The sequence below is a fragment of the Pteropus vampyrus genome, unplaced genomic scaffold, assembly GCF_000151845.1.
Source record: "Pteropus vampyrus isolate Shadow unplaced genomic scaffold, Pvam_2.0 Scaffold141, whole genome shotgun sequence".
NCBI classification, from domain to species: domain Eukaryota; kingdom Metazoa; phylum Chordata; class Mammalia; order Chiroptera; family Pteropodidae; genus Pteropus; species Pteropus vampyrus.
In genome coordinates this window covers 3,607,480-3,630,514 of record NW_011888922.1, presented here as the reverse complement: position 1 = coordinate 3,630,514, position 23,035 = coordinate 3,607,480, and the positions used below count along the sequence as shown (strand labels likewise).

The 23,035-nt window shown below is 38.7% G+C and overlaps 1 protein-coding gene across 2 annotated transcripts in view; it reads left to right on the top strand.

Moving 5' to 3' along the window:
* Positions 1 to 22,608, top strand: part of UVRAG (UV radiation resistance associated) — a 263,690-nt gene extending 241,082 nt beyond the window's left edge. For both annotated transcript variants that reach the window (XM_023535521.1, XM_011368399.2), the window contains one exon: positions 20,718 to 22,608. In XM_023535521.1, coding sequence (XP_023391289.1) covers positions 20,718 to 21,417 — 700 coding nt within the window. In that variant the 3' untranslated portion in view covers positions 21,418 to 22,608. The remainder of the gene's footprint in view (positions 1 to 20,717) is intronic.
* Positions 22,609 to 23,035: the final 427 nt, after the last annotated feature.

The following is a 23,035-nucleotide window of genomic DNA, read 5'->3' as shown; positions in this document are numbered from 1 at the left end:
GAAGCAAGCAGACATTTATTTAGCATCATCTCTGCATAAAATCTGAAGGGTAACAAGAGGTATGAGATTCAAGCCCTACCTTCAAGGGATTTGTGATCTAGATGGAAACAAGTAGATAATTCATGAAAAGTTTTATAACCGAAGTGGTAAATAACCTAAAAATAGTTTTAAAAAGAGGCAACCTACAACACTACTTGATTAATCCCTAAATCCCAGTGTCATTTATTGAAGAGTCTGTCCTTTGTCTGCTGTTTGATAATGCCACCTCTTTCACTTACCAGGTTCACATAAATAGATGAATCTGTTTCCAGGCTCCCTGTTCCGCTTCATTGTTTTGTCTATTCATAGGCTAGTCCCACATTTTTAATTGTTACAAGATGTAATTTCTTTAAGTCTTGTTGAGGTTTGAGGATGCCCAATAGATAGCTTCCCTCTTCTCCTTGACATTTGGAACAATTTGAGAGAGAAGATACAAGGGATAGACTAATAGAAATCAAAATGTCAGTTTTATTATTAATAAAGCCACTTGGACAATGTGGCTTTAGATCTATAACAAGAAAGGATTGCAAAGACCTTCTTTCTCAAAATTAAATTTACCTTCACAATCACAGTGCGAACTGGGGAACCCTAGGTTTTACCCACAGAGGCAAGCCCTTAACTACACTGCAAAGAGCAGTCACGTGACTCCTGCAGGAACCCAGATGGGGCCAAGCCTAAAAATACTCAGGTTTTATTTTTCTCTCTAAATTCACCAATCAGAAAAGACGCTCCTCTTCTAAGAGCAAGTGAGTGAGAGAATGGAGAGAGGCCAAGAGTGTGACTCCTAAGTCAGGTTCCTTCACAGCAAGGGAAAAGAAAAGTACCCAGACTTTCTTGGTATCTGGCAGGATGAAGTTCCTACTTAAGGTTCTTTTACAAAATCCTTTGGCTTTTCTTGACTTATGAATTATATTTGACTGATTTGACAGCTTTATGACATTGAGTCTTAACAATGAACATGGTATTTCTTTATATGTTTTCTTTGTTTTTTTAACATAACTGAGTAAAGTTTTTAAATTTTCTTCTTAAAAGTCTTACAAATCTTTTTATTAAATACTTAGTCCTAGGTAGCTTACCATTTGGTTGCTGTTATAAATTTTTTATTACAACATCTAACTTTTTTGTGGCTATTATACATGAACACCACTGATTTTTGTATTTTGAGAGTGTATCCAGCAGCGTTGCTAACATTAAGTGTAATAGTTTGCCTTAGATTTTCTTGGATTTTCTGTGTATACACTCTTTGTGTGTGTGTGTGTGTGTGTGTGTGTGTGTGTGTGTGTGTGTGTGTGTGTGTGTGAATAATGATGTTTCTTCCTTTCTGTTTTTACAACTTTTATTATTTTTTCTTGTCTTATGTTTTATTATATCTTTGTCTTATTCCTGACTTTAAAGAGAATGCTTCTGACATTTCACCATTAAATATTATATCTGTTGCAAGTTTAAATAGATATTCTATTTAGCAAAAGGAAGTTTCTTTCTATTCCCAGGTTACTAAGAGTTGTTTTTAATCATGAATGTGTGGATTTGAATTTTATCAAATGCTTTTTCTGCAGCTATTAAGATAATACTGTATTTGCTCTCCTTTACTGTATTAATGTGCTAATAAATATCAGTACATTTTCTAATGTTAAACCATCTTTTCTTCCTGGGATAAACTCTACTTAGTCATGATGTGTTATTTTCTCCTGAATTATTAGATTTGATTTGCTAATGTTTTAAGAGTATCTACATCTGTGAACAGAGATGAGACTAACCTGTAATTTTTCTTTCTCATATAATCCTTTTGTGATTTTGGTAACAAGGTTGTAACAGCCTCATAAAATAAACTGAGGACCTTTCCCTCCTTTTCTATTCTCTGGAATAGTTTATTTATGATAGGAATTATCAATATGTTGAAGGTCTAATAAAAGTTAGCACAAACCTAGTATTTTGTCTTTGTTGAGGGGTAAAGTATAGATTTTTAACTACTGATTTTATTGTTACAGTATTTATAGGTCTATTTATGTTGTTTTTTCAGTTCCTCATTAACTCACTCCAGTGCGATTTCCATTTCTATCACTGTACTGAAATTCCTTTTTTCTAGGTAGGTACCTGTTGGACTCTCATGTTGCCAAACTCAAAGGTCACTTTTCTGTCCTTATTCTGTTCTGCATCTAAGTGGCATTTGGCCTTGCTGGCCATCCCCACCTTCTTGAAACATTCTTTCTTGGCTTCCACACTACTTCCCTCCTATGGATTTTCTCCTTTCAGCTGCTCTTTCTCCATCTGTTTTTCTTATTCCTCCTTTACTTGATCATTAAATATGGAGTTCTCTGTGGTCCCATCTCAAGTTCTTTTCTCTTTTCTCTCTCTACTCTCTTCTCATATGAGCTCATCCATTCCCTTAGTTTTGAAAAACATCTATATGTTTATGGTTCTCAAAGTTATATTTTCAGTGTAAACCTCTCTTGCAGACTCTGTTTAGTCAAAGACCTATTTGACACCTCCCCTTGGAATATCACAGGCATCTCAGCCTCAGCATAGCTAACTGTCCTTCTGTCAGTCTCTTCCTCTCTGCAAATGGACCTGTCTACCCAGTTGCTCAAATCGGGAGATCATCCTTGATTCCCTTCTTTTCTTCACTCTTACTAGATCCAATCTAATTCATCAGCAAACTCTGTCATCTTTACCCACAAAATATAGATCAAATCTGAACATTTCCTACCATCTCCACTACCTGCACCCCAGTCTAAGCCACCACCTTCTCTTACCCAGACACTGCATTAGTCTAATTTATCTCCCTGGTATCACTTTTTTCTCACTTTTGTTCATTCTCCACAGTAGCCAGAGCGACCTTTTAAAATGTTAGCTCCATCTTAGTCACTCCTGATCTTCAGTGGTAGAATAAAATCCAAGCTCTTTTTCATGGTCTCCTCCCTGGCCCCTGCTTCTTCTCCTGCATCTGACACTGCTCTCCCCGTACTCTCTGTACAATCACAATGCTGGCCTCCTCTTAGTTACGTGAACAAGTTCTTTCCTGACTCAGGGTCATCACATTCATTGTTCAGTCTAGAATGTGCTCCCCCTCTTCCTTCTCTCCTACCATGATCCTCACTCCAGCCCCTCATACAGAGGGAACAATTTTAGAAAAGGCACAATAGCTGTATTGACAAAGAATAGACCACCTTGGTTAGAGTGCAAACTTACTTTAGGAACAGAAAGAATCTAGATTTTGTCGTACTTAGAGCTTATAGAATTTAGGAACCCTTTTCAAAAAAAAAAAAGAATACCAATCTGTAAATACAAAATTGGGTGGGGGGAGTAAGTATTTAAAATGAGAAACAAAATCACAGCAAATTAGCGGAACTTTAGAGATTGGATCCCCTTTTTTTTTTTTTTTGCACTCTCTTAGACAGTTTACCCAATATGCTTACATAGAAATCCTTCCTGATTGCAACCTGACTGCCCTTCCCTTCCTAGAACACTATAATCTCTAGCAACTCCCCTATCTAAGTTACCAAGAAATTAAATGACTTTCCAAGAATGATTGACCCTTGAACCTCTAACAATAAAACTAGAATCTAAGTCTCTGATGTAATGAACCCGTTAAGCCACAAATTCACACACTTATGTAGTACCCGCCTGTGCCAACTGTGCCAACCAGGCATATTGACACTGAATGGATAATATGGTACCACTTTATGGTGCTCTAATTTAAAGTGGGCTACTGAGGTAGATGCAAAGTACCACAAAAGTGAATGCTACATCGTGATTCCAAGTAAAGACCACTGCAGGAAGCCAGGCTGGAAGTTACAAATCTAAACAAAGTTAGAACAAGCCCTTTTAGCCTCTGAGGAAATCTGAGAATTTCCGAGAGCAGCCATGGGCTGAGGAGTTACCTCCCAGGCCTGTGCTCCTTAGGGCAGAGGGTAAAACAACTCATGCTCCTAAGGGAGCTTCTTACATCTTTTGTAAAAGAAAACACTGCCATTTTTGGTGTGGTTGTTACCATTCACAGACTGGTCCCTGTGGAAGCAGATTGCTGCATGTTCTTTTGGTATCGAGGATTTCAAATTGGCTGAGGATCAGTGCAGTCACTGAATTCCTCCTTATGGTAAGCTTCAAAGTTATGTGACAGTTTGTTTTGGTTTTTAAAGAAAAGACAATATGATTAAAATTCCTTTAATGAAGTGATTTTTTTCTTTCATGTTACAGAATTCAAAAGCATCTATCTGATTAATCCTACAACTAATCCCTCTTCCTCATGAACACAGTTAGGCGGGGCACAGTCCTCAGTGCTTCATGCCAGCTCTCCAAAAGAAGTCCCGGTTTTCTCATACTAGGATTGCTAACCCCGTTGTAACCGCCAAGGAACACAATTTGTAAAAGCAGAATTTCAGCCCAGAGATTGTATTCTTGGATATTTTGGTTAAAAGCCACTGGCATGCCTCTTAAACATCCCATTTTTCTTTCTTCGACTACTAAGTACAAGTGGTCCAATATTCAAATTGACATGCACATGCACAGCTGATGCTATTGCTTAGTTATGGTCAAGGAAGAATGTATACACAAGCTGCTGCTTGATGGCTGCCAGTAAGATGGTAAGTGTAGAACTAAGTTAAAGAGATTCTGTGCTGTGGTTGCTGTGAACAGGCCATGTGATGGGGCCCTGGCATCCAGGTCTGGGGACAATGCCTCAATTATATCTCTCCACTGCTCTCTCACCCTGTCTCAACAGATGTACCACACTCATTTCCGACCTCACTTCTTTTCTCAGACAAGCTCCCAAAACCTTGAATAGCCTGCCCTTGCCTCTGCCACATCCAGATGTTCTCTCACTTCAAGATCCAGCTCATGTCCTACCTCACGTATTCACTCATTCAACAGGCACAGTGACAAATACAGAGATAAATATGTATTTCCTTAGTAGCTTAGGTTCACTTCTCTCACCTGGTCTTACCCACTCGGCTTTTGAGCAGCTTGAGGCTGGGTACTATGTCTTACTCATCCTGGAGTCCCATCCCTGGCATTAGAGAAGGAGGAATATGCTCCTTGAACTCGCATTCAAGGAGCTTATAATCTAATTGAGGCAACAAAATAGGAACAAACTATGTAACAGAAGACAGAAAGTATGAAGAACTATAAGAAAGGTAGGCGAGTTATTTAGAACATTCAGAGGAATGTTCTAAATAATGTCCTGGTGCGAGTGGTGTGGGTGAGAATTGGATAAGCCTTTACTATGGAGATAGCATTTGAGTGGACCTGGAGCACAAGAAAGATTTGGACATGTGAAGATTGGGCTGTTGGACAGTGTGTGTAAAGGAAACAGTTGCCCAGTCATAAGGAGTATATTAAGACTATGGGTTTGAATGCCAACTCTACCACTTACTATCTCTGTGACCTTAGGCAAGTTTAAGCTGTCAGTTTAAATTCATGTATAAAATGAGATAATAGTGCCAACCTAATAGAGTTTAATCATAAATATTAAATATGTAAATACATAGCATACTGCTGGCACATAGTAGTACTCAATACACTATTGAGTACTATAGTACATAATATAGCTATTATGATTATGTAATGGATAAATGAATCATAGTTATCTGTTCTAAGAATTAAATCCATTCTTTGTTATATAGGTATTTCGTTTTTTTCTTTAAAATCTAGTCATCTCCTTACACGTGGATACAGACTATGGTTCTTGGTTACATTTTTAAATAATGGCTCATGCCATTTAATAGTACAAAATATTCACCATCTCCCTCTCACTTTCCCCACATCTTTTTAAAATGCTTCTGCAGCCTGAGAGATAAGTACCCTATGAATCTGTTTGCCTTTTTTGGGTACCTACCTTCTTAGGTAACTCTCACCTGTAGTTAAAAATGATAATAATAAAAGTCTCTTATTTGCAAAATTTTCCATGTTTTTATTTAAGCTTTGCAACAACTCTGTGAGGGAGGCAGGGCAAAGACAATGATCACTATTTACATATCAGAAAACCGAGACTTAGAAATGTGGGGTGACTTGTCAAGATCACATAATAATAAGTGAAGGAACTGGGACCAGAAACCACATTATCTGACTCCTAGTCCCATCTTTTTGTTACATACCTTGCTACCTACCCCTTATTAGTAAGAGATCATTCAACATCTGTTGCCTTCGACAGGGAAATCGAAGTCAGATCCAGAGTACTAGAAAATACACTGCAAAATCAAGGCAGCAATTCTGGTGAAAACATTCCTGATTGCGTATCCTACCCCATTTACCTCAGAGAGGTAGGAAACTAAGAGTCAGAAACTGTGTGAAGAATTTAAGAAATTTAAGACCAAAAGAAATAAAATGGTTATGTTTCAAACTCCATTTGTTAAGAAACAGGAAAACTAAAGGAAGCACATGGGTGGGCCTAAAACATATGTTTGCTCTCGTGTTTGTCTTCTGTTCATTTCAGGTTTTTGTTTTTGTTTTTTTTTTCAGAATAAGACAATAAAAACAGGATTTCAAAGCCATCTGTCCTGTTTTATACATGGAGATTTTTTATTCTAAGCTTAATTTTTCCTAACTATAAAGCTTAAACTGTCTAACAGCAGGGGAGTGTGTTACAGCAGATGGAGCACTGGATCAGGGAATCTGAAAGTGTAGACTCCAACCTCAGCTCTGTCATTTACATTTCATAAATCATTTTGAGTGTCTGTTTTTTAAATGGAGTTAATAGCACCAGCCCTATTTCCCGAGCATCGTCGTATGAAGCAAATGAGATTATGTCTGTCCAGGTGGTTTATAAACTAAAAAAGACAATACAAAGTATCATTTAGTATTATTTATTAATTTAACAATTCATTAAGTGTCTCCTCTGCATATAGCACTATTCAAGGGATGAAGGAAGATTCAAAAGTGTAAGATTTGCCCTGCCTTTGCCTAATTGACAGTTGTTTAGGTTACAATCTAAATGAGTAGATAAGGCAAATTAAATATTTTGAAGGACGCAAGTTGCAAAAAGATTCCTATGCATTGTTCACTCTTGCTGTCATGTGGGACTTAGACCCTGAGACCCACCTTCAGTGGACAGTCTGTTACAGTGATGGAGAACAATTTTGGACTGACTTATTTAATGATTTAGGACGAAGGGTGCCATTTTTATAGAGACTGCATCAATTTCAGTGAGCTTGGTGAGAACAGAACACTTAAGGAGAAGTATCCTTGGCTGTTCTGCAGCTTCCTGGAATATACCCGCAGATTCCATCTAGCATTTGTTTATAATGAGATGACTTTGGGAGAAGCAACTCGTGGCTTTATGTAGGGTCATCTAACTTAAAATCTCTAGGTAGTGCTTCTGCTGACCTAGTCTTCATTTCTTTTTATAAATAGGATCAAACTCAAAAGGTTTTTTAAATAAAGAAGTAAGTTAGTAGGAGCTTTGGCACATTTTAAGAAAATGTGGGGTTTTTTCCCCCCAGTAAACTGAGGATGATGAAAACCTAGAGCAAGTGAGCCAGTCTACAGAGGCTAACTATCCAATAGTTTTGCTTTTAAGCCAAACCATTCACCTTTGACAATGAGGCAGTATATAGCATTAACATTTTTTTAAAGCCTCACTTTTTAAAAAGCAAATTTATCCTCTTTCCTTCTCTCTCATATGTTTATACTGAATTCAGAACTAATTTCTGGCAGGTGACCGCTGAGGGACTTAAAAAACTTGTTGTCTAGCTGATGTTGGTTTTTAAATTTAGATCAAATGACACTGTCTTTGAAGTCTCAAGAGTACTACTTTAGGTAGCTGTATCAGATAGGATTGCTTTTCAGAGTACTTCTTGCAGACTGGAATCCTTAATAGGAGAGTGAAGCCTGGTCAAAAATAAATGAAAAAGAAAGTTTTATTGGAGTTATTTATTCTAAGATAGTTATTTTAGAAGGAACCTTGACAAGTCATCTCACTGCCTCTAGACAGGAACACACAAGGCATATGGGTATCTGTAGTATTTTAAAAGACCTTGGGGGACTAGGCTTCTTCCATAACTCATTTCAGAGTTTAAACACCCTCACTTCAGGAAATTCTTCCCTAAATTTAACTTACAGGCCCCCTCCTGCGGTTAACACCCACTTCCGCTTTTTTTCTGTTTTAGTCAGGATGAAGAACAGCTGGCCAACATTCTTTGTATGCTAACCCTCCATCAGTGACAGAAAGTCATTGGGGTATCCCTAGGCTTCTTTTCTCAACTTCCAGTAACCAAGTCAACTTCCAGTAACCAAATTGAGATCTTTTTCTCTTTGTTTTTACTTGTGTCTTTCTTATTTCTATTTCATTCCTTTGGATTATAAAATAATATATGTCCAATGAACAAAATCTGAAAGAGGTAAAGGTATGCATAAGAGAGGGAAACCATAATCCAGGGACAAAAAACACTGTTAAGTTAGTTTTCTGTGTGTTTCTTACATAGTCGAGATCATATCATCTATTCCAGTGCTGTCCAATAGAAGTATAATCTGAGCCACATATGTAAATATAAATTTTCTGGCAGCCACATTGAAAAAAAGTAAAAAAGAATAAGTAAATTAATTTTAATAACTTTTTAACTTAATCTCAATAAAATCCAGTAAAAGAATAAATCGTCAGCATGTTATCAATACTTTACTGTTTGTATTAAAAAATAAAATACTTTATTTTCCTGTTTTTATACTACGCTTTCTAAATCCAGGGTCTGTTTTACACGTACAGCACATGTCAAATGCGCATTGCAGATACTCAGTAACCCATAACTAGTGACTGCAGTGGGAGACGGCACAGTTCTTGAAGTTGTTATAATGCTTTTTTGTATGTCACATCCTAAGACTTTTACCAATGCCATTAAAATATTAGCATCATTTTTAATGGCTGCATAATATTTCTTCATTTAGATTTACCATGTCTTTAGATAGTTTTGCTTTCACATTATAAATAACCCTGTAATATTCTTATTTTGCTTTTTTTAACATTAACTGAACGTTTCTTAACACATTGCCAAAAGAAAAAAAAAACATAAATTATTCCCTTTGAGTACAACTAATCAAATCCATTTATTCATAAAACAAATATATTTACTTAGTATCTACTATGTGCTCTGTACTATATTAAATTAGAAAGTGAAGGAGTGGATTGCAAGAAATAGAAGACCAGTCCCTCCCGTACAGTGTTTACAAGACTTAGCTCCACAATTGGACTGCACACATATTGTATTTTATTCCCCCTTAAATATCCTTCCCTTCATTTCTTATTCTGTACTCCTACACAGACACACAATATGGTTAATTCCCTCTTATCTTTCAAGGCACCAATTAAATATAGCCTCCTCTGATGAGTCCTCCAAAAGGTTACTGTTTTCCTTCTCCATTATAATATGCAAAATGGATATTGTATACAAAGCACCATGGTGTTCTAGTTATTGATCAACTCTCTGTCTTCTCTACTACTAGAGTGGGTACTCTTTAATAGTAGAAACGTTATTTTATAGACCTCTTTATTCCCATAGCCTAGCAGACTGCCAGACAGTGAATGTGGATTTCAATAATGTCTACTGGAATATGTATAGAAATACAAGTGATTATATTAAGCATCGGTTGGATGGTATCATTACAAGTACTACATCTGTTCAGAGTTCAAAAAGGTCACTTTAGATTGGCATGGTTAAAGAAGACTTAATGAAGGAGGTAGGACTTGGGACTGGCTTTGGAGATGGGCATACTTAAATGAATGGAAGGAAGGAATTAACAGAAAAGCCACTTGTATAATCTGTACTAAAAAGTCAGTGTTTTTAGGAGGGATTCTTAAGCATGTGCTAAGTATCAGCAGATAAGCATCTTTCTAGATCTAAAGCACTGTATTAAGTTTCAATAAAGCTGTAGGGACATGGTCTTTGTCCATCAAAAGCTGACAGGAGTTTGCAGCATTAGAAATGACCACTGGCTGCTTCAGTATGACCTTTGAGTTTAAGCTCAATTTAGATATCACTTCCTGTGTAATATCTAACCTTAGAGTTGTTAAAAATCATTTTATATGATACTTGTTCAACGATTCTTCTGCTAGTGGGTAGTAATGTTTAATACTAAGTAATGTCATTATAGCTAAATCAAGTGACTGTTAACTGCAAACCAGGTACTCTTTCAGAGCATTTTGAATGTTATTATTTAATTAACTCATTTAATCCTTACAACAACCCTTTATCCTGTCATTTCACAAATGAGGAAACTGAGGCACAATGTTAAAAATAACTTAAAGGTGACACAGCCATCAAGTGGAGGAGCTAAGATTTGAGCCCGGGTAGAACAGTTTTAGGGCCTCTACTTTAACTGTTACTCAGTACAGCCTCCCTTGTAACCATGTTAAGATTAAAATGTTAACACAGGGGATCATTTAGCATCTTGTGGTTCCAGAAAAGGAATCCTTTTGTTACAACCTTCTCCTCATTTTCTTCATTCCTCTCTGACTACTCCATCTCATCTCATTTGTGGACTCTTCTTTTACCTCATCATAAAAACTGGAGCCCCTCGAGGCTCAGTACTAGTCCCTCTTTTCTCTCATTTTATTCTTCATGCCGAGGTGACAACCATCATTTTAATTACCACCCACATTGAAATGAAGCACAAGTGTAAATTTTCAGCACAGATCTCTGTTCCAGTTGCCTTCTGGATGTTTTCGCAATGCATTCTGTGTGCTCACGTTTGTTTGGTCCTGTCTTCTAACCACCATAAACCTTTCAGTGCTGTTTTCAGCAAAGGAAATCTCCATTCATTCTTTTACATTGGCCAGGAAACCAAACATAATCCTTGGCTCCTCTTTTCCCTTTTCCCCCTATATCCAACCTTAGTGACTCCTACCGATTCCCCTAATATGTCTATTTGTCTCTATCTAGACATTTCCATTCTGGCCCAAGCCTCCATCATCTCTCACCTCAACTACTGAACAGCCTATGGTTCCCCAGCATCCGCTCAGGACCCCTCCATTCTCTTCTCTAACATCAGCCAGAGTGTACCTTCCAAAAAAAAAAAAAATCAATTGATCAGTTGATTAATCTCTCTCTTTTCCCCCGGCCCCCCGGCCCACACTTAGCCTAAAACACCTAATGACTTAGATAAGGAGAAAAACTCTAAACATGGCCTTTGAGCTTCTGCATGGTCTAGACCTTGTCTTCCTCTCTGGCTTTGTTTTCTACCATGCTCCTCTTCACTTGATGACCTTTCGGGTCCTCACACGTTGTTCTCTCTCATGACATAGGGTCTTGGCATATGCTCTTCCTTTTGCTTGGAAGATGCTCTCACCCACTAATCCATTCTCACCTGGTGAAGAATTCTACTAGCCCTTCGAATCTTGGCCTTTTCTGGGTCAGTCTTGTTATAAGCTCTCAGCCCTGTTACAAGCTCTCAGCCCATGTTCTCTCCACATAGCATGTGTCAGAGGTTGTCATTTTATGTTTCTGTCTGTAATTTTGTGACAAATGTCTGTCCTCTCCCACTGCAGTGCAAGCTCCACAAAAGCAGGAACTATGGCTTTTTTTTCTCAATCATTATTGTATCCCCAGAGTCTAGTGCACATTGCCATGTGCATAGTAGACACTCATATATCCAAATAAAGAAGAAATCATTTAATTTGTTACTATATTCTGTTAATACGCATGCAGTCTTACACTGCACTTCTTTTAGTGGTTCAGGGAATTACATAAGATAAGGTTCCTAAGATGTCCCTATACTCCCACAGTCCCTTACTAAGCAGTGATTAAATGATGGCTAACTGTAACTCATGCACTTCTGAAGGCCTCCAGCATCTCTGAAATGGTGGCAGAGCTATCCATTTTTCTTTTAAAATAACAAATAACTAAAGCCCCATGGTTTGATTCATGTCAGAGCTTATTAGAAACATGGTGGTAGTTCAGCTTCAGCAGTGTCTTTCACAGACTTAATTTCACAGATTCTGCCTCTGGAGTCTAAGCTTCCGTTAGCTCTGTTTGCAAGTCAACTTTTTAAATTCTGAAAGCGTTCTCTGACTGAGGTTTTAATTTCCCCATTGAGTTCTTTTGGGGGCTGGGCTGTGTGAGATTGCTATTCCTCTGCTTTCCCTGGTAAAGGCAGAGTTTTGTTTTGTTTTTCTAGTTTTTCACATAAACACTTTATTACTTCCATGTCTTAGGTGCTAACCAGACACTCCAAGGGGTCTCCAGGTGTCTTCCCTGGCATCTGTTTCTGTTTCTGCAGTGTTTGTTACCTGACTGTGATAGTCAGCAGATTAATTTGGATAATTTCTTAAAGCGAAAGCCTATGGGTGAAGTGGTTGACTTGACTCCTTCTGAGACCTCTCTTTGTCTCCCTGGAGGATCATTCTTTATTCTCTGATCTTGTTCTCTTGAGACCAAGCAGGCCTCCAGATGAGCCTCCTTGCTGTGGGCCCGCAGCTTCTGTCCACTGGCTTGCGCTGGGGCCCTTCTGTCTAAGCTGGTTGAAATGCTAAATCTTGATTGTCTGGATGCTCAGCGCCCTGGAGGCCTGCCTGATGCCCAGGCCCTCACATCACATAGCCTGGGGAAATGGATTTCTTTAGCTTGCTTGTTTTATCTTTTGCTTGTGAAACTTTGTCTTTCAGAAATTCATCAGTATTTAATTTAAATAAAATCTAAAGGCTCCCTTGTTCACTTATACCTTTTTAAACTCTCTGTTTTTATTTAGTCAGACTTTGGCAGGAAACCTTTCAAGCTGAGCCCAGGGGAAAAGTGACCATTGGCACAGATTTCAGTCTATGCTTTTGGCCTAAGATTGTTTCTATTTTTATTTTGTTTCTTATTTTTGTTAACATCCAGGGCAAAGAGTAAGCACTTTCACTTATCTAGTAATGGTGAGAGGTCTTTAGATTGCTTGCCTGTGGCGGGGAGACCACATGCTTAAAACTATTAACCCCCGGCTCCCTCCTGGGAGATAAGAGCTAGCTGTTAAATTTGGCTTTCCCCGAAAGGAGGCTCTGTGCTTCTACTTGATCTGAGAGAGAGAAAGGAGAAAGATAAATCCCAATCTTTGCTGGATCTTGAAAAAGGATAGTAGTCTAATTTATGGAGTTTGTTTTTTGAAAAAACTAACTTTATGTCATAATTTCTTAGCTGCCAAAAGACGTAATTCTACCTCAGCTTCGCCTTGGCAACCTGCTTTTGGCACTCCCTGCAGCCCTGTCTTTGCTCTGCATTATTTAAGCAGTAATCTTTAAGAAGGTGAGAAACTATTATTGCTTTTTAGCACAGTTGACATGATATTGGCGCAGAGTAGTACCTAGAGCTTCAAACATTTCTAATGGCCGTAAACCAACTTAAACACCTCCATGTAGAGGCCTCACTGCCATGAGGTCATTGCTTGCTGCAAGGGAGAGAGAGAAGAAGATCAAATGTTGTTTAAAGTTTTTTTTTTTTTTCTTTTTAAGTATTCTTATTCCACCGAGTTGTAGCTGTAGATTTTGGCCAGCATCCAGACAATCAAGATTTAGCATTTTGACCAGCTGTGATCTAGTAATGTTCCTCAGAGGAAACATTTTGTAGGAGGGAAAGACACATATTTGAGACTGTGAATTGTACTCTTTCCTAATACTTTACAGTGTGAGTCCTGGTTGTAGACAGATAAAACAATCACAAGTGACTTTGAAAGAGAAAAGGAAAAAAATCTTTTCACATAACTAAAAATTTATCCCAGCTTCAGGAACTTTCTTGATGTGGTAAATCTTTATTTTTCCTTTATTTCGTTTTCCTCTGAGTCTCCATATTTATATCATTTTGTGGCAAAATGTATTTCTGTTCATAATTAATGCTTAAAATGCATCCATATTCCTTTAACAGCCTAGCAAGTCCTAGAAAGTCAAAAAACCCACATGGACTTAATATAATCAAGAATTGAAGAGAAGGAAAAGATACCAAGCTACCTGACCTAAAAATTATTGTGATTCTCACTCCTCCTTCAAACATAAGTAGATCAAATGTAGGTGTTTTGGTGGCAAGTCCTAGGGGTTGGGGGAGAGAAGGGAACAAACATTTATTTAGTTGAACTGCCTTGGTTAAATCACAGTTAATTGCCTTGCGACCCTGGGCAGGTTACCTACCTCTGTGCCTCAGTTTCTGTAAAATGAAGATGATGTTCATAATACTTCATAGAGATGTGAGGATTAACTGAGACTATGTATAAAACTGTTAACAGAGTACTTACTCCACAGCACATCATAAATATTAGTTGCTTTTGTTTTATTATTAATAATTTATGAAGTACCTACTAACTGTACTAAGAATTCTATTTGTATGCCTCATTTAATTCTTACTACAACTGTTAGATGGATATACCCATTTTCAGAAGAGGAAACAGGTTCAGAGCAATGAGATGCTTCCCCTGTCTCCCATATTTTATAATGGTGAGCTAGCTACAGGTGGAGGTCTAGAATGTCATATATGGGAGATGTGGAAATGGGAACACATTTGAGCCAGTGCTTTCTTACCTTGTTCTCTCTCTCCCAGTCTTTTTTCTGTAAAAGGAGGCTATAGCTTCCAACAATAAAACCAACAGAAAGAGGAAAAGAAGGGGGAAGTGGTGGGGGCAAGGATTGTGGAGTGGCGTAAACTGTGTTCTACCGTCTCCAGGTTGGCCTCATGGCAAGGTATTTGTCTAATAGTTATAAAAGTTCTGAACATGGTTCTCCTTGTTTAGGTTGGAAAAATAGAGAAATTCTCCCTCTTATAAAAACTCCCTCCCCCTGAAGCTAAATTCATACAGAAAAAAATGATACATCAGGGGTTTGGGGACAACTGGAATGTACCACAAAGGATTCTGGGAAGTTCTTATAGTCCCTAAGCATTTGGTAGATCATGTAAATAGAGGCAGTTTGAGCATTTCTATTTTATCCAAAGCCCTCTCCACCCCATGTCCTTAAGAAAAAAAGAAGAAAACACTGGAATTGAAGTTTCACATTGGGCAGAATAAATCTTTTGATTTAGTATTTTTTCTCCAAAACTCTTACACTGGCCTTAATTCTTTATCTCCTTCTTGAAGCCAGCTCCCTGATGTGCAGAAGTGGAGATGGGGGTGGATGGGAAGAGTTCTAGTTGTTCTTGCTTTAAACAGTATTCCATATGGGAGAAACAGTAGAAGGAAGGCGATCTAGATTCTGGTCTTTCCTCTGCTACCTGTTACCCCTTATCCCTGTCTAAGACATAGATGTCTTTGAGCCTCACTTACCCTTCTGTGAAATAAGGACAATACTTTTGGAATCCGAAGCCCACGGAAGCTAATAATAATGACAGCAACCACAATTGTAGCCACTGCTGCCATCAGGATATATGCCAGGCATCCTGCCAAGGATTCGAAGTACATTATTTTATTTACTTCTTACCATAGTCTAATAATCTCTTTTACAAAGGAGAAAACTGGAGCACAGAGAAGGTAAATGACTGCCTGCAGTCATATAACCAGTAAGTGGTGAGTTCAACCTTAAGTCATAACTCCAAATGTGGTCGTAGTGGTGACAGAGCTAGGAGTAGAATTCAGGTCTTTTAACATCATTTCTCATCACTACCACTATCTCCAGATATAGCTGAAGGGATTAAAAAAGGAACCGACAGCAATACATAAGGACTCACAGAATGAGAAAGAAATTAATCACCTTACTTTACAGAGATCAGAGAAGATTTGATCCAGAGAAGCCAAATTTAAACCGTACTGTTCTCCTTGACCTCTGAACTCCAAACCACCTGGCTCCTCCCTCATCAGGCTATTGTTTGCGATCGTAGGATATCCTTTTTTACTTGTAGCAAAAGGTTTATTGTTAAGTAATTTAATTGGCCCAGTGTGGTTCAGTTATTCAACAGCCCATGCTGTGTTTCACTAAACTATGGCCTAGTAAATTTGCAATTACAGTATCTTTGGGTTGTTGTTTTTTAATAAATTCCTTTTAATTGCAGCATTAAACCCCACATGTCATGTTTCCAGGTTTCTAGTTTGGACCTAAGCCAAACTGGAAGAGATATCCACTTAAAGCAAATGGCTGATGAGGAGCACGTGTGCCGTGAACTGGGGGACTTGGTTTCGTTGCTTAAACCCAGGCTCTTCACCCCCAAACCTAGTGCCTCAGACACGCAGGGACCCTTGGCCAGGGTGGAGGATGGAGCAAAGCTCCCCCATCTCCTGCTGTTTCCACTCCTCCCCAGACACCAACGTTTACTTTGGTTGTTTCTAAGAGTAGACATTCTCTATGAGTTAATCATCGTAACTTAAATAATGTGCTATTTTCATTTGATGAGTAAATTGTCAACAGCCTTTAAAATTGGTCATATAATTAAGAAGTCTGTGCATTTCGACCTCTTCTTCCATCTAGATGAAATAATTATGAAACTAGCTTTTATTCCCCCGGATTTTTAAACCTTTTTGGGCTTTTTTTTTTTTTTTTTTTTTTTTTTTTTGATCTATTATTTGCTTTATTATTTGCTACCTCTCTCTCTTTAGTCAATAAAAGAGGCAAAATGTTCATTTTTCTTGTTAGAATGTAGTTAATACTGAAATGTCAAATAAAAGTTCCTGGGGTGGCTCCATAGTGTAGTGGTTAGCACGTCTACTTTACACGCTGAAAGTCCTGGGTTCGCACCCCAGGTGGAGCCATGCTTGGACCATACCCCGGGTGCGCCAGGCCCCCCGGGTGCGCCAGGCTGCCAGAGTGTGCTGAGTGTGCCCGGGGCGCCAGGCCCCAGGTGCGTACTGCGAGTACATGGGAAGAGATGCCTCACCTTCAGAGATCCAGTTCTTAAGGGGAGATGGCAACATCCCTGGTCAGGGCTGGGTGTGGGAGAGGGGGCGCGGAATTAAAGAGCGGAGAAGAATAATAAATAAAGATTCCTTCTGGAAACCTATTAAATATGAAAATCATTTTACTGAAGATCTGTACATTATGTTTTTATACAAAGATGCTCACAGCAGTTTCTTAATAGCAAAATTTTAGAAATATCCTAAATCTAAAAGACTAAGGGAATGATTAAGCAAATTTTGATGTTTCAATGGAGCAATCATTTAGACTTGTTTACCAAGAAGCTTTAATAGCATCCAAAAGCAGGATACAGAATTGTATATATGTACTACAAATACAACTTTAGTTTTGTTTGGTCTTTTTAAATTAAACACACTTACATGAATTCAAAGTCTAAAAGGAAACTATCTAAAATTAATAGTGGTTATATGATGAGTAATAGGCTTGTGAGTGATTCTGATTTTTTATATGGTTTATATTTTTTTAGTTTTCCAGGGGAAATTATTATAATAATTAAAACACATGTGTGTTTATATATATTCTATTATAATCATTCAACACTTCAGCTGTTCAGAGCTCAACTATCTTAAAAATCTGGAACATTGCTAAAATCCTGGAAGTAATAAAAAATTTAATTCTGAGCAGCCAAAACTAATGTTACAAAACTCATATAATAAAGCATATTATGTCCAGGACATCTGCTGGCCCATCACTCAAATCCTATTTACTATTACTTTGCACACAATTCTCAAGAACACAGCAAATTAGAAGCAAAAGTTGAAAAAAGAGAAGCCCCAGCAGGCAAGAGCATTGACACAGCCACACTGACCTGAGGGTTGGAGAGGACACAGAAAAGCTTAAGTGCAGACTTAAGAACTCTCAGGCTCATGTCCTAAGCACATCACTGAAAATCCCGTAACCCCTTTACCATGTTTTACTTTAGTTACACATGTTCATAGTGGTGGCCCGAAGTTGTTACAAAAATACCTTTTTTGTTCAACTGATTCTTTTTAAGATTATAAGAAAAAGTGATGTAAAACAATTTAAAAGATTTCATTGTACATGGCAAAAATGGGTGGGACAAAATGTGATTAAAGGATAAACTTTAGATATATAGACTTCTTTATTTCCTACCCATAATAATTTATTTTCTTACCATTCTTAAGAGGGAACATGTTATTGTTACTAGGAGTTTCCAAATTGTATCTCACACTATCATTACCTGAGTTTGCATAAAAATCTAACAGAACTGGAGAATAATAGCACAAAATCAAGATGTCAGAAAATACCAAAGTCTTCACCTCTTAAAGCCTTAGAATCCATCCATTAAAATAAGAATAGCACCCCAGAGCTTAGATACAGGTTGGGGAAGTTAAATGAGAAGGCTTGTGGAATGGCATGTAGCTTGATGTCTGGCATATCAATTGCACATAGCAAATGTTAGTTGAATTTGAATATGATTTTCCCATGTGGGATGCAATACCGTAATGTCGAATCTAGTTCAGATGTGGGTTCTGCAACCTTGAACAAACCACAGAACCCAGCCACCTGCCTACATTTTTCACAGGGTAGATGTGAGGGTTCAACATTATCGGCGCTCAGGATAATGGTAGTTCTCTTCCCATTGTAGTTGGGAGGAAGTATGTCACACTTGTTTACTTTCTGTTTTGCTAAGTTGAGGAGAGCTTTCAGGGAGTCTCAGAATCCAAGAAAGCTACAAAAAAAACCCTTCTTCTGTATCACAAACACTGCTTTTTGTACCCTGTCTTATTCCTCATGCTCTGCCTTTTATCAGCCCACCTGGAGCCCACCAGAGAAGCAGAGCAGGATGGGGGTGGGAGGGTGATGGTGGCAGGGAAAGTGTCATGTCATTTACCCTTCCAGGCCATGAATGGTTAAGCAAGTGGCCCTAGTTCCATGACAGCAGTATTACCTTCACTGTTCCAGACTGGTTCATCTGGTGTTTCCTACCTGTCCTGGGCTGGGGTGGCAACTGAAAGCCTTGCCTGTCTGCTCAGAACAGTCTGTGGGTGATGCTAATGCTTTGTTTGGGTTTGATTACCTAGGCCCCCTGCAGAATCATTTGGAGAGGGACGCTGTCAGCAAGTGGTAGAGTGAAAACAACAAGGTTTGCAAAAATGTGAAGCTTACCCAATTACTGTGAGTTTTGACAACATTTTAACTGAAAACCTAGATTAAGGCCAGCAGATTTTGCTCTGATTTGTTTTATTTTTCTTGAGAATTAAAAACAATAATTTACTGGTATACTTGCCTGGTTCTGCGCACCCCACTGACCACCCCTAATTATGAAATCTCTCCTGGCATCAACACTTATAGCCACGCAAGGAAGTCTGATGGTCTCATGGATTAGAAGCTTTGTGGTTGCCTTTTCTCAAGAAGAATAACCCTTGCTTAGGTGTCTGAGACCACAGGGATAATCTAGCATCAGAAAAAATCTGAGAAGAGGGAGCAGGGAGCTGGTGTAAGAGCTTGTGGCTCTGGACACGGATAGAGGGAACCCTAGATTCTGTCTTCTTTTTCAGAGCGCTTATCACAATTTGAAAATGTATTCATTCAGTAATTATGGATGTCTTTCTCAGATTGGAAGCTTCTCAGAGGCAGGGCCTGCTGTCTTGCATTTGTTTCTCCTCCCTAAGGCCTGGCACAAGTAGTAGCTATTTGTTGGTTGGGTATAGTTTCAAGTCTAGCCTCTGCTCCTGCCTGGTCATTGTCCTTTGCAAACCACTCCTCTGTGTGTGTTTCCTCATTGAAGACACAAGTCAAATGGATCTTGTATCTGTACCTCCCTCTGTCTCAGGACCCTGTCTGTTCATAAAGTTTTATTGAATCTAACCAGCTCCATCCAAGTATAATATCGAGAATTGTAACCTATACATCAGGGATGGTTTAACTAGTACAGTATATAACATGACCATTATTTCCAGGGTCTGGATACTCTATTTCCATTAACTAATTGTTATTTATTATTTCAAACTTAAGAGCAGTAATGTTACTCTGCTTTCTTGACAGGGTTTTTGTGAGGACCAAGTGAAATGATGTATGTGAAATTACTTTAGAAACTGAAAGGTCTTGTATCACTAAATAATGACTATTATTGCTGGCCCAAAGTATCTTCCTGAGAAATAACTCAAGTTTGAAAGAAGATTCTGAAGACCAAACTTATGAAACGTGTGGGACTAGCCTTGTAAAAGAGAAGTCATTTCTCAAGTTAATTTTTTATTTAAAAAAAGAGAGAGAGAGATCTATATCTATATCTATATTTATATCTATATCTATATCTGTATCTATATCTGTATCTGTATCTATATCTATATCTATCTATCCTTGATCCTCTCTCTGCCAGTTCTCTAATCCAAGGTGATTAGCATTTGGGTATTGGAAAAGCTATTGATTGTCATGTCATGAGTCCGGGGTTTTAGTCTAGCCTTGCCACTGCTTTACTGAGGAATCATGGGCAAGTCATTTAACTTCTGTGCCAAATAAGGATATGAATATAAAATGAGTTAAATATGCAAAAGATTAAGAATATGGATAGCCCTTCAGAAATATAAAGTTGATTATATCCCTCGTGTATTTTTCTTTCCAGATCCCACTCCTCCAGTTACTTCAGCTCTTCCCCATATAACATGGTTTCTATCCTCCATCCTACCTGGGCACTCTCCGCTGGATTTAGTTCAGTATGTCTTGTATCTTTCTTGAAGGAAGCTCCCAAAGTTGAACTCACAATGCTTCATGTTGTTTCTTCCATTCGGACACTAGAATTAGTACTAAGAGTGATTATTACCAATTTTTATTTTCTCAGACCTAGATATGCTGTTTCCTGACTCTGGATCCCGAAGGCTTAAGCTCAGTTCTGAAGTTGAAAGTTAACTTCTTCTCATTTTTGTTTGTCTTCTAGTGACAGACATCATACCTCCAGTGCAATCCCTGTTCCAAAGAGACAAAGCTCCATATTTGGCAGTGCAGATGTAGGCTACTCCGGGGCCATTCCTTCACCAGAGAAAGGACACCGAAAACGGGCCAGCTCAGAGAATGAGAGACTCCAGTACAAAACCCCTCCTCCCAGCTACAACTCAGCGTTAGCCCAGCCTGTGGCCGCCATCCCCTCCCTGAGAGAATCTGAGAGAAAGACAGCATCTCTGTCCTCCTCCTTGGATACTTCCTTGGACTTCTCCAAAGAAAACCAGAAAAAAGTAGAGTTGGGTGACAGCTTAAGTGGTGGCCACGTGAGTGTGAACACTAGCCAAGAGCAAGGTGAAGTCCTGTCTGGGCATCCAGCCACAGTAAATGGCTCTCTCCTACCCAGCGAGCAGGCTGGCTCCTCCAACGTCCAGCTTCCAGGTGAGTACCGCCCGGTCTCAGAAGCTGAGCTCTGCTGTACCGTGGAGCAAGCAGAAGAGATCATTGGGATGGAAGCCACAGGTTTCACCTCAAGTGATCAGCTGGAAGCATTTAACTGCATCCCAGTGGACAGTGCTGTGGCAGTGGAGTGCGATGAACAAGTTCTGGGAGAATTTGAGGAATTTTCTCGAAGGATCTATGCACTGAATGAAAACGTATCCAGCTTTCGCCGGCCACGCAGGAGTTCTGATAAGTGAGATGAGCAGGCAGACAGTAGGGACCAGGACAGGGTCGCTGCCTAAAATGAGCTGCACTGGTTACCTTTGTAATAATTATGACACAAAATGAATATTAATGGAGGATATTCCTCAGAAAAACAGACTTTGTGAATCGAGGAGGGACTCAGGATCATTGTGTATCAGTGGGCCAGACAAAGTTAGATTTTGCTTGCAAGATTTGCTTTTCAGGTCCGATGATTGTTTTAAGGCAAAAGTCACTCTCTAGCTCGAGTCACCTTATAGGTATTTGTCTGCTTTTTATTTACACTTCTATGTTATCCTCAGAGGGAAGATGATAATATATAAATAATATAATGAACTCACCTTTAGTTTCTCATAAGCATTTACCCTCACCAGAGTTTATAAAACTTTGGGAAAATTGAATATTCAGAAAAAGGTTTCTGTCATTTCTGAAGGATCCATTAGGTTGATGAATAAGAAGCACAATGATCTCAGACCCAGGCCCATCTGCCCCTGCCCCTGCCCCCAGGCCCCGCAGGCAACCTGTACACTCCACTGTTGCCCCATTTCTCAGTGAGTGGGTCGCGCGTCCAAAAAACTGAGGACATCGGGTTCTCTGGTTCTTCAGTGCAGTAGCCATGATCTTCCACCTCCTCTAATCAGCCATACCCTTCATGAAGCCCTCAAACCAGATGAAAAACCTCACCTCTGGTGGAACCCAGAGAATCCTTAAGGACCCAAGGTTACTACAGTAAGATGGCGTCCAATCCCCTTTGGGGGCCAAAGTTTTTATGTGGGCAGATGCTGCAGTCAAAAACACATACTTTCTGGCAGTGCACTCACCAGACAAAAACTCCTATATATAAATCCCATGTTAATTTATTAAATTTCAGTTGGAAAAGAAGGCATTGTATGTGATGAAATATATGTAGAGAGTCAGGCTGTCCAATGTGCAAACTGGAAGGCATTTGAGGTAGTTGGATTAAGAGACTAGATGAGGCATAGAATACTATTGGTGTGTGTGCAGTTGCATAAATATTAAATTATGTTTTTGAAGTCCAATTGTCATTCCTGGAGCTCAGATTTCATTTGCTGTCGCTTTATATTTTATATACCCAAGGACATCGCCTCAGGGTTGCAAGATCTTTAAGAAAAATTTATCCATATATCCATGTATTGTATAAAAAAATAAAAATTGAGTTTACTTCACTTGACCTGATTCTTTTTTCCACTTTAAAAATTCCTCTTGAACCTACATCTCCATATGTTACGTCATGACAGACTAGCCTGAACGGAAACCGGAGCTGTATCTAAGCCAATGTTGACTTCGAGTTTACATATTGTTATAGCAGCACGAACACCTTCACAGGTGTACCTCTAGTAGCTGCATTCGTCCTACATAACATCTTACTCATAGGTTTCATAATCATTTTCATATTTTGTCTAAGCACTCCTGGGCTCAATTTTAATTTATAGCAACATCATGAAATACAATAGTGCATGTTGTTATTTTCCATGTAAAGAGAACGCAGAGAATCATTGCATGACAGATGGACCCAACCTGCAAGCAATTAAAAGCTTTAACTTGAGCTGAAGAAATCCATATGAATTCCACATAAAGAGATGGGTCTACTCC